At 36.2% G+C, this 15,278-nt stretch overlaps 1 protein-coding gene across 1 annotated transcript in view; it reads left to right on the top strand.

Annotated features, from left to right (window-relative positions):
* Positions 1 to 15,278, top strand: part of LOC311170196 (A disintegrin and metallopeptidase domain 3-like) — a gene marked incomplete at both ends in the record, with an annotated part of 74,788 nt that overhangs the window by 47,254 nt on the left and 12,256 nt on the right. The window contains 3 exons of the mRNA XM_084232590.1: positions 2,615 to 2,810; positions 3,603 to 3,696; positions 3,937 to 4,126. Coding sequence (XP_084088716.1) covers positions 2,615 to 2,810; positions 3,603 to 3,696; positions 3,937 to 4,126 — 480 coding nt within the window. The remainder of the gene's footprint in view (positions 1 to 2,614; positions 2,811 to 3,602; positions 3,697 to 3,936; positions 4,127 to 15,278) is intronic.

Here is a 15,278-nt window from a genome sequence, read left to right as displayed (position 1 = left end):
AGGTTTCCTTTTTTTTTTTTTTTTGGAATGCTTGCAATTTGTATTTTTTATAATTTATTTTTATTTATATCTTTTACATCATTGTGTATTCCCAGTAAAATTCCCACCACAGGTTTTATTTTCTTGTAGAACTCTTGTTAGTATTACTTGAAGAACAAGTCTTTTGATGGGAAAATGCATTGTCTGAGAAAACCTTTATTACCACTTGAAACTTAATTGATAATTTTTCAGGATAGAGAATTCTTGGCTGAGAGTTCTTGTCTTTTAGGCTTGTGACTATTTCCTCCCACTCTCTTCTTGCCTAGAAATTGTCTGGACTGAAATCTGGGGAAATCCTGATTAGGGATCTCTTGTAAGATATTATTTATTTTTTTCCTTGCTTCCTGCAAAATTTTTCTTTGTGATTTTTGAGAGTTTGACAATGATGTGCTTGGGTATTTTTGCATCTAAAGGATTTAGTTGTTCTCTCTGTTTGCTGGACTTCCATATTCATTCATTGTGTAGGTTTGGGAAGTTCTCATTTATTATTATTTTTGAACAGAATTTCTACTCCTATTTCTTTTTCTTCCCCTTCTGGGAGTCTGAGCATTGTTAGTTTTCCTCTTCTTATTGAGACTGAATTTCTTGTGGAGTTTTCTCATTTTTCCTTTGTCTTCATGCCCTCTCTTCTAAGTGTGTAATTTGTTTGTGTCATCTACAGCTGTAATTGTTTCTTCTGTTGTTTTGATTTAATTTAAGGTACTGTCTTAAGTTTATCTGCATTTAATTTAGAATCTCTTCTTGTGATCCTTTTGTATAGTCAGTCCCTTTAGTGAAGAACTATCTTTTTTCTTGGATCATTCATCTGCTTGTCTACCTTTGCCTGACTTTCCAGTATCTCATTTAGCATTTTAAATATTGTTTTGAAATCATTGTAGGATATTTTCTCTCTTTCTGTCTCCTTTTTGTTTATAATTGTTAAATTTTAATTGGCACTGGATACTATTGTTGTTTATTGATGATTATTGACCTAGCAAGGAAATACAAATAAACACTTATAAAGCCTAGATAAAATATGAGTCTAACTTCATGGCCTTGTGAATATTTATTTCAAACAAGAACAGGATTCTTATTGTATGCATTTATTGGATATCCCAGAATTTTTGTTGACATTCCTCAAACTAGCTTTCTTCATGTATGATATATATATATATATATATATATATATATATATATATATCTTCTTATATCTCTGGCTTTTCTAGTCCAATAGATTTCAATATTATAGGAGAATAGAGGGATTTTCCCTCTGTTAATATACAAGTCAATCCTTAATATTGGAGGAACTCCTGACTGTTCTTACTAAATTAAATTTACCACCATTTTCCAATCACTGTCAAGTAGAAGTAATCTGATGATCAACTTGAGTCATAAGGATATTCCTGTGTTTTTTAACTCCTTGGTAGAGGTGGAGCAGGTTCTGAGAGAAAAGTTAACTTGAAATGAAAGAATGAAAAAAGATTTCTATTAAGCAATATTTTAGAAGATGGTAAAAACTGACATATAATTTAGTATAACATTCTGGAGTACAATTGATTCCCAAAAATCCTGAATGTGAAAAATAAACATGCATAGCTTTATATCCATTATTTCCTATTTATTTTGAAGTAACACTCAGGATAATCATAACATTTTGACCATTAGAATTTTCACTAGAGATTTTTTTTTTAAAAAATGAGATGAAATTTATGCAACATAAAGTTACTCGTTTTATAGTCAACAAGTCAATGATACCTTGAATATACAAGGTACATGTATATTCACATTGGACTTTGTTTTATTTTTAGTTTTATTTATTTACTCATACAAGAACTGGGGTGTAGGCCAGAGGTTCTGGGGGACAAGTGAGAAAATTCACCATAGACAGAGTGGGGAGCAGAATAGGCAAATCTACTGAATACACTGCTGAGGGGATCAGCGGGTGAGACAGAAGAGGTCTCCTGCACCATGTGGGTCCACTCCCTTTCTGGGGATCGAACTCAGGCTGCAGTGGCTTGTGAGAACTTCATAGCACTGAGACTTTAACAAACCCTGTGCCACCAGGGAGGCCCTCACAATGCACTTTGTAAACTACCACCTCTACCTAGTTGCAAAGCATGTTCATCACTAAGCAGGAAGCCCTCCTATCAGTTAAGTAGTTGCTCTCTTTTCTCCCTTCCTTTCAGTTTCTGATAACCACCAATCCCCATTATATCACTACGAATTTGCCTATTCTGTATTTTTCAATATATAGAACCATTCAATATGTGGACATTTGTGTCTGATTTTCTTCATTTAATGTAGTGTTTTCAAAATTTATTTACCTTGTAACACATATTAGTACTCCATTCCTTTTTATGACTGAAAATATTTGATTGTATGCATATCTTTGTTTGTATGTTCATCTATCTATGCATTCATTGATGGACCTTTGAGTTCTTTCCAATCTATTTCACTAGAATTTTTATATAAATTCATAATTTACCTTTAAATAATAAAAATGTAATAATAAGTGAAATAATTACAAATGGAATGTTTTTTAGATTTTTTTACACTTCTATATTACTACTTTAATTTTTTTTTTTTTGTCTCACAGGTAGCCCCAAAAGGACGTGTATGTAGGAAAAGCACAAATCCATGTGATTTCACAGAATATTGCAATGGACAATCTGAGTTTTGTGTAGCTGATATGAAATCTTTAGATTTAGAACCATGTGGAAATGAAAGTGCCTATTGCTATGGTGGAGTATGCAGAGATCGAGATACACAATGTGTAGAGTTATTTGGAAAATGTAATTTATGTTTTCTGGGGTTGTTATTTAAACCATATTTTTCTAATGTCAGTAATCTATAGCCATAATAAAAAGTGTCATTTTTAAAAATCAAATTTGAAAATGAAATTTTAAATCAAAACACTTTGAACTTTATCAAGAGGTAAAATAGATCTTATAACTACAGGAAAATAATATTAAGATGTAGTAAGTTTATGTGATTGGTGGAAAGAAAGCCCAATATTAGAATTATAAATAAAAAAGTAAATGGCTGTTTGATTTCTTAATCATTTCTCCTTGTTGATGTCAATTTTTGTATCCTCAAGTGTATAGTTTTTCTTTTAGTGTTTCTTATTATAAGGTAACTTGATGATACCAAGAATTTGTAGTAGATATCATTGAGTGGGCATTCCTGTTGTTTAGATATCCTTTTCTTTTTTTTGTTTTTAAAATTTTCTTTACTTTTTTTTTTTAAGGATTTATTTATTTATTTATTTAAGCACTGGGTACAGTCAGAAGCGTGGGAGGGTGAGAGAATTTACCAGAGCCAGAGTGGGGAGCAGAACAGGCAGACTGACTAAATACACTGCTGAGGGGACCAGTGGGCACGGTAGGAGAGGTCTGAGTACCATGTGGGACCTTCGCCAGTGGCCGGGGATCGAACCCGCGCTGCAGAGGCTGCGGGCAGCTTTGCAACCCAGCGCTCAACCGCTGTGCCAGTGGGGAGGCCCTAGATACCTTTTTCTTATTTAAACACTCTTTTAGAGTTTAATAATTTTAATTCAGTGAGTAATTGGAATTTTATGTTTTCAGTTGCCAAGGAGTCTTCTGCTCTATGCACACAAGAGGTGAATTTTCTAAGTGATGGCTTTGGATATTGTATTCCAGAGAAAGCATGTGATTTTACGTATGTGTTTATAAAATTATACATTTTCCAAACACATGTTTCTGTGTGTGTGTGTGTGTGTGTGTATACTGCAAGGTCATTTAATACAAATGTGATAGGACTATCTATTTTCTGAAATAGCTTCGTGGTTATGATCTGAGTGAAACTTTAAAATTCTACTCATATTTTAAACTGTTACTTGCCTAACGTAGAATGTTCCTAAGTGACATACAGTCATTTATTTCTGCCTTACATCCCTAGGTCAATTTTATGTGGAAAATTAACTTGTCACTGGACACATGCTCAGATAACACAATCAGATCTTTATGATGTTCAGTATACTTACCTTGGTGGTCAGATATGTATGTCTGCAAGAACAAGAGAGAAAATCGCACCTGGCAAGAGAGATAAAACCTTTCCAGCAGATGGCACTATGTGTGGGTATAATCGGGTAAGTAAAAATTCCTTGAATCTGTGTATAGGACATGTTTATGGTGTGTAAGCTATTTGCATGTCTGTACACATGTATGTATGAGAAAAGCAAAGAGGAAAAAAGAGCGATTAAAATTTTTTATTTATAATTAATGTAAATTTTGGTTACTACATCATGATCATAAGAGTCGGAAGTCAGAATTTCTGTTGATAAAGGGAACAGATTGCTTCACTTTTTGTTATGAATTATTTTATAGGTAACTAAATTTGTTATCTCACATGGGTGTCTAAATCTTCAAGATCATTGGGCCAGGATCTGGTCTGTAATAATACTACTACTACTACTAATTATTATTATTAATATTAATAATAATAATTCTTATAATAAGAAGAATCAAATGGGTTAAATAATACACTAAAAAATAAGTGAAAATGACATGAATAATAAGAAAAAAGTGACAAAAATGTATCTAGTCTTTAGTAGTGACAAGAAATAACTTCATTATAATGAAAAGAAAAATATAAGCTATCTCATTAATCTCAAACTTAATTCTCCCTTCAGTTATATACTATATTATAAAAAATGTGATCTCCCACCCTCCCCCAAAGACAGAGGACACAATAATAAAACAGAATTTAGATTTCCTTAAAAAAAGGAATGAAGGATTTTTAACTAGGACCATTGTGGGGTCAGGGAGGGGTATGGAATTACTCAGGCTCCTTCACTGCAACCTTCACCTGGTACCTATAATCAGCAAGCATTCTGTAACCATGACATTCACTTGGCATGCACAGTTAACTGCACCCCATATGAAACTGTAAACACACACCTGGCTTTAGGCTGGTTTTGTGTATAAATCATGTAAAGGCTGTCAGGGCTGGGTGGAAAGGGAGTGAAGGGGATATCACTGCTTGTGTACCTTGCTTCCTGTTTCATGAATAAAGGCATGTCAAATGTCCTACAACTCTGGGCTTTTCTCCAGTCTCCATGAATCCAAAGTAACCTTGCTTGGTATTGAGCATTTCCAGGGACACCATTGAAAAATTGGTTGACTAATGAAAAAACTACACAACTTACTCTTTAATTAAAATAATTTACATTGAGATACATTATTTTAAGACATGAACATAAGAGGAAACGGAAGGGGATAGTAAACTTAGCTCAGAACAGAAAAAGATAGTCTCATATAAAAAATAAAGAACTAATCACAAAGGTCAAAAAGGATACAGGTGCTGAAGTTTGAATTCTGTTTTTTTTTCTTTTTTTTAATTTCATATGTTTTTTATATCATTTTTCATTTTTGCACAATGTATGCATTTTCATCTTGGTTTTAGTCCCCAAACAATTCCCATCCCATTATTTTGACCTTAATCCCTCCTCCTCCCCCCACCCCAGTATGTTTCTGGTTTATAGTTGCTTGTTGATTTTGATTTATCTGCTATAAGTATGGCTAGGCCTGCCTTCTTTTGGGGGTCGTTTGTTTGTAGAATTGTTTTCCCACCCTTTACTTTCAATCTATTGTTATCTTTAGAGCTTAAGTGTGTTTCCTAGAGGCAGCAGAAGGTTGGATTCTGTTTTGTAATCCAGTATGTTACTCTGTGTCTTTTTGTCGGAGAGTTTTGTCCATTAACATTTAGGGTGATTATTGTTTCATGGAACTCTGTTACTGCAATTTTGGTGATCATTTTGTGTTTTATTCACTATCTTGTTCCATTCTTCCTGTTCATTCCTCTGGTGGTTTAGATTTTAAGGCTTACAACATTTCTTGGAGTGGAGGTTAGAAGGAGAGCTTTGCAAGATAAATTATTCTTGGCTGGTGTGTATATATATATATATATATATATATATATATATATTTTGTCTTAGAGTTTATTGAATTTGTTGCTCCATTCTCTTCTTACATGTAGTGTTTCTGCAGAGAAGTCTATTATCAGCCTCACTGGTTTTCCTGTATAGGTTATCTGTTTCTTCGTCCTTGTCAGCTTCATTACTTTTTTCTTTGTCTTGGACTCTTGGACGCTGGTCTTGTTTCATGTTCTTCTAGCTTCCTGTATGTCTATTTTCATTTCCTTCTTCAAGTTTTAGAAGTTCTCCCCAATTATTTTCTTGAATAGTTTCTCAGTTCCCTCCTCTTTCTCCTTCTGGGATTCCTATAACTCTTTTATTTTCTTTCCTCATGTTGTCAGATAATTCTGAGTGTTTCTTCATTCTTTTTTCCTTTGCATCTCTTTCTTTTTCCTTCTTGGTTCTTTTTATATCTGTATCTTCAGGAGTACTGATTCATTCTTCTATTTCATCTATTCTATTTTTGTGGCTTTTCCAAAAAAAAATTTAGCTCCTCCAGAGTTGATCTTTTAACCTACTCTAGTTCCTTTACTTTCTTAAGGATTCAATCTCAGTCTTCTGTTTGTTGGTTTTGTTTCTCACAGCATTCTGTCCCTTTTGTGCTTCTTTTAGGTTTTTTAATTAAGATGATTCTGAATTCTTTATCTGTCAGGAAGAGAAATTTTTACATGTCAGTGTTGTTGGGTTCTGGAATCTGATTTTCTTTCTGTGGTGTATAACAAATTCCCAGGAGGACTTGTTTGACCACTTGCATTAATATATTTTTTCCTCCCCAATGTTTGCTTTTGTGTTTGTTCTTGGTACAGGATATGTGGCCACTGGTGCCTGCTGGTATGACTTTTGTGTGCTTTTACTGGGCTGTGTATAGATTTGCCTGGAGTTTGGACCACTATGGGTGGTGGGTGGAGGCGGGGGTGGATGCTCCTCTTGCTTTCCCCTCGGCTCCCACCACCATTGGACCTCTTCTGATGGCCAGTGGGTGGATCCTCACACTGCCCGGGCTACTGTGGCAGCTGGGCAGGTTCAGGGGCAAGGGTTCTTACTGCACCCATTGATCAGACTGCTGCTGCTGGCAGGCGGATGTCCCAGCACTCTTTACCTTGGCGTGTGTGGAGCTGTGCACTTTCTGGGATGATGTGGCAGTTGGGCAGAGGTGGGGTTTCCTGTTGCTTCCCTCGACCAGACTGCTTGGGGTATCCAAAGGGCCCTGATATAGGGCCTGGCACTGCAAGGCTCCAGCTGTGGCCCCTTCCACTGGTGGGTGCAGCAGACTGGGTGGAATGCACTTCTGGGTGTTGCTGGGGATAGCCGAGAGTCTCTGATGCAGGGCATTGGCTACTGCAAGGTTCCATTTGTGGCCTTGGCTGCTTGGAGGTGTGGGTTTGTTTGAATGGTGTGGCTGGTGCTTGGTCTTTCAAGATTGCAGTTCAGTGCTCAACAGATGCTGATGGCTGGTGTTTTGCCACTAGGTGACAGCAGAGGGCTGAGTGGGATGCGCCTCCCAGCAGGGATTACTACTCATGAGTTGCATCTCTTGGAAAAGGCAAAATAAAGTTTCTGCCACTCCTGTGGGGCTGGTGGCTGGTGCTGAGTTCTGGGTTTTGCATCTATGAGTATCTGGGGGTTCTCAGATGTAGCAGGGTGGGATACTGGGGTGTTCCAGGCTGGGACCCAGTCTGGGTTATATTAATAAGATGTTGGCTGACTTGGTGGGCTGGGCTTTCCTGTTCAGCCAGGTGCCCACTCTGAATGGAGTCTTTTTTGTGCCACTTTTTGGCTCTTGGGCATCGTGGAGAATTGTTGGTGCTGCATAGCAAGTTTGAAGCATCTGAGTTTTGCTAAAATCTCCTTATCAGTCCTTTTTTTAGTTGTTTTAGGAGAGAGATTGATTCCAGCTTCTCTATTCCTCCATGTTTTTGACATCATCCTAGTTTAATATTTTAGTTGAAAGTGTTTCCCTGATCCCTAGTGTACAAATTTATCATAAATTTTATTTTGAATAATTTTTTCACATTTTTATTTTTAACTCACGTGGAATTTTTTTCCAGTAAATATTGAAATAGGCATCTAATTATGTTCTCTTCTAAATGGCTACATTAAAATCCCATTTATACTTTAAAAAAGGTCAATTTTCTTCTACATGGAGTAGATATGAAAAATGCATCTCTTAAATTGACTCCCCAGTCCATGTTAGATACCTTTTGTCAATATTGCCTTCCTTTTGGAAGTCTTCCACAATGTCAAGTCTATCAATTTGAATTGGAATTGTTCTGTGGCTTTTAACAAAAATTCATCAAAGATATACTGTATTTCCATTGCAGTACTATCTTGTTCAGTTGATATCATAGATGTTGAAAAGTAAAGACTTCTTTACCTCACTTTCATAATGTGGGTCCATTTGAAAAACTGTCATCAATCTATCTGTCTTTCTATCTACTTATATGTATCTGCCTAACTAACTGTATACCTGCTTATTATCTATATAACAGGAGTTTTTGATTTATGAACATGAATAAAATTATGTCTCCCTTATTAATTATAATGAAAATCATTAATAAAACACACTTTTAACACAGTAATATACTAAGTGAAAAATACGCTACATGGAGATAGGCATTATCCCAGCATTAAAAGTTTGCTTAATATTGGGCCTCCCCTGGTGGCACAGGTGGTTAAGCGCCGCACTGTGAAGCTGTCTGCAGCCTCTGCAGCGCCAGTTCGATCCCGCTCGGCAAGGGTCCCACATGGTGTGGCAGACTTCTCCTGTCATGCCCGCTGCTCCCCTCAGCAGTGTATTTTGTCAGTCTGCCTGTTCTGTTCCCTGCTGTCTCTGGTGAATCCTCTCACCCTCCTGTGCATCTGGCCTGTACCCTGATTCCTGTATAAAATTAAAAAAAAAAGTTTGCTTAATATTATTGGTAATAGAAAGTTTCTTTGAATTTTTTTATTTGTAAGATGCAGAACAAGTCTAGTCTACATAGGTAGTCTATGGGGGATAAGATCAATCCTAGTCTTCATAGGTAGTCTATGGAAGATAAGATCATCTCATACTATTCACTTCAAGCTTTGAATGGAATGTTTGTAGCATAAAACTGTCCGAAAGTTGATAAGCTGTGAATGAATGAATGAATGAATGAATACATAAAATTATTTGCCTTTTCCTTACCCATTCTAATATACAGAACTATAAGAACATATGCTTACATTATTCAGACATTTCTCCTCAGTCAGTATATTTTTAGTTATGTAGTGATATATATATATACACATATATATTTCAATATATACATATATATTTATATTTTGATTTTTTTGGTTTTTTTAAAGATTTATTTTATTTTATTATTTTTTTTTTATAAATTTTATTGTTATATTCCCCATACAATTGCAGCCCCCCATTCTGACCCCAATCCCTCCCCTCCCGCCCCCGCCCCCCTAAAAGTGTCTCTGGTTCATAGTTTTTTGTTGATTTTGATTTTCACTTTCTTATAGTTATTCATTTTCCTGGTCCCTTATTTAAGTTTTCTAGATTCCTGCTATGAGTGAGACCATCCGGTATTTTTCTTTTTCTTTTTGGCTTATTTCGCTGAGCATGATCCCTTCCAGCGCCATCCATGTTGCTGCAAATTGCATGTGTTTATCTTTTTTGAATGCTGAGTAATATTCCATGGTATATATGTACCACATCTTCTTGATCCAGTCATCTATTTTTGGGCATTTGGGTTGTTTCCAAAGCTTAGCTATTGTAAACAGTGCTGCTATAAACATAGTGGTGCAGGTGTTCTTTGGAATTGATGTTTCTGTGTCCTTTGGGTAAATACCTAGGAGTGGAATTGCTGGATCATATGGAAGCTCTATGTTTAGTAGGTCCAGAAATCTCCACACAGCTTTCCACAGTGGTTGGACCAGTTTGCACTCCCACCAACAGTGCAGAAGAGTTCCTTTTTCTCCACACCCTCGCCAACATTTGTTGTTGCTAGTTTTTTTAATATGTGCCATTCTCACTGGTGTAAGATGGTATCTCATGGTAGTTTTGATTTGCATTTCCCTGATGACAAGTGATGTTGAACATTTTTTCATATGCCTGTTGGCCATTTGCATTTCCTCTTCAGAGAAGTTTCTTTTAAGCTCTTCTGCCCATTTGTTGACTGGATTATTTTCTTTGTTGTTGTTGAGTCTCATCAGCTCTTTGCAGATTTTTGTGATCAGTCCTTTATCATTAGTGTTGGGTGCAAAAATGTTCTCCCAGTTGGTGGGGTTTCTCTTTGTTTTTGTTATTGTCTCTTTTGCTGTGCAAAAGCTCTTTAATTTGATGTAGTCCCAGCTGTTTATCTTTGCCTTCACTATCACTGCTTTGGGTGATGTGTCTGTAAAGATGTCTTTGATGTGCAAATCACGTAGTGTTTCACCTATATTTCCTTCTATATATTTTATGGTTTCAGGTCTTATGTCTAGTTCTTTAATCCATTTTGAGTTGATTTTTGTGTATGGTGTGAGGTGGTGGTCAAGCTTCATTCTTTTGCATGTAGCGACCCAGTTTTCCCAGCACCATTTATTGAACAAACTTTCTTTGCTCCAATGCATATTCTTTGCTCCTTTGTCAAAGATTAGTTGACCATAAATCTGTGGGTTTATTTCTGGATTTTCTATTCGATTCCATTGGTCTGTATGTCTGTTCTTGTTCCAATACCATGCAGTTTTGATGATTATGGCTTTGTAGTATAGTTTGAAGTCTGGGAGTCTGATGCCTCCATTCCCTTCTTTGTTTTTCAGGAGAGCTTTGGCTATTTGGGGTTTTTTGTGATTCCATATGAATTTCATCAATAATTGTTCTATTTCTTTGAAGAATGACATTGAAATTTTGATTGGAATAGCATTGAATCTGTATATTGCTTTTGGAAGGATGGCCATTTTAATAATGTTTATTCTTCCAATCCATGAGCAGGGGATGTCTCTCCATTTCTTTGAGATTTATTTTATTTATGCATACAAGAGGTGGGGTACAGGCCAGAGGTGTGGGGGGAGAGAAGATTCACCAGAGACAGAGTGGAGAACAGAACAGGCAGATTGACAAAGTACACTGCTGAGAGGAGCAGCGGGCAAGTCAGGAGAGGTCTCTGCGCCATGTGGGTTACTCCCTTGCTGGCCAGGGGATCGAACTCATGCTGCAGAGGCTGCGGATAGCTTCATAGGTTGCCTCTTAACCCATTACGCCACCAGGGAGGCCTTATATATATATTTTGGAATGTTCACATGACTGCTTCTGGGGCATTACTTGTGTGCCTTGTTCAAAGAAGGAAGTCCTTTATGTTTATATTCAAAAACATATTGTTAAGCAGGGCTAAATACTTTTATAGTGTCTCCAGCCTTTGCTGTTATCACAGGAAAGCCAGCATTATGTTGAGTTATTTACTTGAAGAAAATTAAATCAGAAGCGTGAGACTTAACATTTTCTGGATTTCCCCACTAAATACAAGCCATTGAAGTGTGACTGGTTTATTATTACCTCAATGCCAATATTTAAGGAGCACTAGAGTGAAAATAGCTTTGTGGACAGGTAATGCTGACTGTTTCAACATTTTGTAAAACTTGTTGGCTTCATCAGCACACTTACTGTCAAACAAACTGATATTTATTAATTACTTATTTATCAGTGGTTATAGAAAATAGTGACTCTTAACATTATTCACCATATATTGGAAATTCTATCAGATCAAGTTGAGAAAACCAAGCTGCATCTTTTTTTTTTTTTTAGAGGCATGTTTTATTTATTTATTTGTTTGTTTGTTTGTTTGTTTTGTTTATACATGCACTGGGTACAGTCAGAAGTGCAGGAGGGTGAGAGAATTCACCAGAGCCAGAACGGGGAGCAGAGCAGGCAGAAGGACCGAAGTACACTGCTGAGGGGAGCAGTGGGCAGCAGGAGAGGTCTGTGTGCCTTGTGGGACCCTCCTCCGGTGGCCGGGGAGCAGCCGGGGATTGAACCGGCACCGCAGAGGCCGTGGGAAGCTTCGCAACTCAGCGCTCAACCGCTGCGCCACCGGGGAGGTCCCCAAGCTGCATCTTAATAGATGCTCCAAAAGAAATTCAAAGTAAATTCTGGCTAGATGAACATAAACAGAGTCTACATCAAAATCAGGTTAAAATGTATCTTGTGAAAAGGTAAGAGATATTTTATTAAAATTAGAAAAAAATCTAACGTGGCAAGAAAACTGATATTTAGCATTGTTCATAGACTATGAAAAAATAATTCTTGTACTAAATATTGACTCTCTCAATAACACATGGCATAATCTTAAAAGTACAAGTTAAATTCCTCTCCAATATGAAATGAGTATAAAATTCTTTCATTCAAAAGGCCAACATTAGTATAAATCATAATACTTATAAGTACAAAGACAGATCCTTGCATACTATAAGCATTTAATACAAGTTAACTATTTTTGTTTTATATCAATGTCAATGGAAAAATGGTATATAATTTTAAAATCTGATATTTGATAAAGTATTAACATACCATTTGACTCCAAGTTATTTTAATACAATAAAGGTCATAAAATCAGATTGATTGAGTTCATGTATCTAATTTTTTTATAATTGCTTAACTCAACTCTACATTTAAAATTTTGGTTGATATTGGTTATTTTAATGTTTTAGTATTGTTTAAGAAGAGCATGTAAATCTGTCACTGCCAATGTACATTGTGACTCAAGGAAAAACTGCAGTGGACATGGGGTATGTAATAGTTACATTTTTATTTATAAGTAGTTATTTTGTTCATGTTGATAACATTTTTCAGGATAATTACAATATACAGAATTATTTTATGTGGAAATTTCTTTTTAAAAATTGCAGTTAAGGAAAGTGTATTTTATTATTTATACATCTATACATAAATTATGCATTCAGATTGCTTTAGTCCTCAAGCTAATGAGCTTTGAACTTAGAACAAAAATATAATATGAAATAATCTATTAGTATAATATTAGATTAAGATTATGAAATTTTAGAAATGAGTTTAAGGATTACACATACAAATTAACACATACATGTACAAATAGATTATAATTGATTGTAAATGTATTTATATAAAATTAAACACAACCATAACATGTTTATATTGCACAGATTAATTATAATCTAATATTTTTATGGGATCAGAGTTTCTTATCCATTCATATCTACTTCATCCTTTAAAGGCTTTAATATATTTCTCTATATAACACTTATGTACTATGTTTGAAAAGTCATTCACCAATAACCTTTGAATAATGTTAAATACTTACTTAGTTATTGCATAGAGAAATACATTGGAGATAGTTTTACATTCAAACCATTGCATATTTATCTGATTTCTTAAACTGTGAGCAATGCATTCTGATGGGTCAAATATGTGCACCATTTAAATTTTCATAATTGTTATAATGTCTTCAAAAGCTATTGTACCAGTGTTTGCTCTTAGTTGGCTATCATGTATGAATAATTGTATCTTCTCATATTCTGGTCAGACCAGTTTCTCAGTCCTTTAAATTTCTTCTATCATCCTTAAATCCATTGGTATTTTTCATTTCTTTGTAATTAATGCTACCATTCTTAAGTATGAATGATCATTATTTGCATTTTATTGTTCAATCCATTTAAACTAAACTATTAAAAAATTTTTGTAAATTTTTTAAAGATTTATAATTATTTATTTATGCATACAAGAACTGGGGTGTAGGCCAGAGGTGCAGGGGGTGAGAGGATTCACTAGAGACAGAGGCGGATCTACTGAAATACACTGCTGAGGGGAGCAGTGGGCAAGACACAGAGGTCTGCTGCTCCATGTGGACTAGCTCCCTGGCCTGGAATCGAACTCATGGTGCAGTGGCCGGCAAGAGCTTGATAGTGCTGAGACTTAACGCCTTGCACCACCAGAGAGGTCCCCCAAAATTTTATAAGTTTTACCAAGCAGCTTTTGACTTTAAATTTGTAGCTGGTGCCTCCTGCCATATTGAGATTTCATATTTTATATAGCAATCCAGAAAAAGTGAACTGTCTGCCAAAATTTTCTCTTAAATCACTTATATGTCTGTAGGGGCAGGAATGGACACGGAGCAGATTTTCTGATCCAGCAGACCGGGTAAAGAAGGAGTCCTAGAGAGAGTCCTGGAGCCCTCAGTGGGTTTTGCAGGCTTTTATTGGGATTTACAAGGTACACAGCAGGCAGCGGTGCTAGGGGGCAGGGAGGCTGGTAGGCCTCCCAGCCCCCAGCAAGTCTTCACTCTATCAGGGCTCTCTGGCCTTCTCTTGCATTCTCTCTGCTTCTCTCATGGTTCTGCTTCTGCTTCTTTGCTGCTGCTTCTCTTTGCTTCTGCTGGCATCCCCACGATGCTGCCCCTAAAAGCCCAGTCTCAGCCCAGGTGAATCCCATCTATGCATGCCCACACCCTATTCCAGGTGCCCGCCATCAGGCATGCATTTTGGACCGCAGGGTTCCGTCATCTGTATTAATGGCAGGAGGGCAGAAAAGCCTGATACTTTTTCCTTACCCTACAATGTCCCTTTAGTTTTTTTTGAGATAATTACTTTCTTTTTTTCCCTAAAGATTTATCAATCTATGAATACAAGAAGTGGGGTGTAAGCCAGAGGTGTGGGGGCTGGGTGAGAGGATTCACCAGAGACAGAGTGGGAGCAGAACAAGCAGATCTACTGAAATACACTACTGAGGGGAGCAGGGGTGAGACAGGAGAGGTCTGCTGCACCATATGGGCAGCTCCCTGGCCGGCCCGGAATCGAATTTATGCTGTAGTGGCTGGTGATAGCTTAATAGTGCTGTCTTTAAACCCTGTGCCACCAGGGAAGCCCAAGATAATTACTTTCATGATAAATTTTTGTTAAGATAACATTACTTGTAACATCACCTAACTTTTGATGTATAACCTTAAAATTTGATTTCTGTATACACTACATAATTATATGAAAAGCCTAGTTTTTATCCATCACCATACAATTGATTCCCTTTACCCATTTTATACAATCTTCCAATCCCTTCCCTTCTGGTAATCACAAATCTGTTCTGTTTCAAAGAGGTTTTTGTTTGTTTCCTTTGTCTGCTCATTTGCTCTTTTTCTTTGTACATATACATGAAATCATATGCTTTTTGTCTTTCTCTGCTTGGCTTATTTCTCTTAGCATAATGCCCTCTAGCCTCATTAATGTTGTTGCAAATAACAAGATTTCAACTTTTAACTTTTTTTTATAGCTGAGCATTTTATGTGTCTGTATCTAAATACACATCTTTTTTTCATTCACTGTCAATAGACAAGTAGGTTCTTTTCATATC

Source organism: Talpa europaea, assembly GCF_964194135.1.
Source record: "Talpa europaea genome assembly, chromosome: 4".
Classification (NCBI taxonomy): domain Eukaryota; kingdom Metazoa; phylum Chordata; class Mammalia; order Eulipotyphla; family Talpidae; genus Talpa; species Talpa europaea.
The sequence above is the reverse complement of the archived record's forward strand: the minus strand, read 5'-3'. Positions and strand labels throughout refer to the sequence as shown.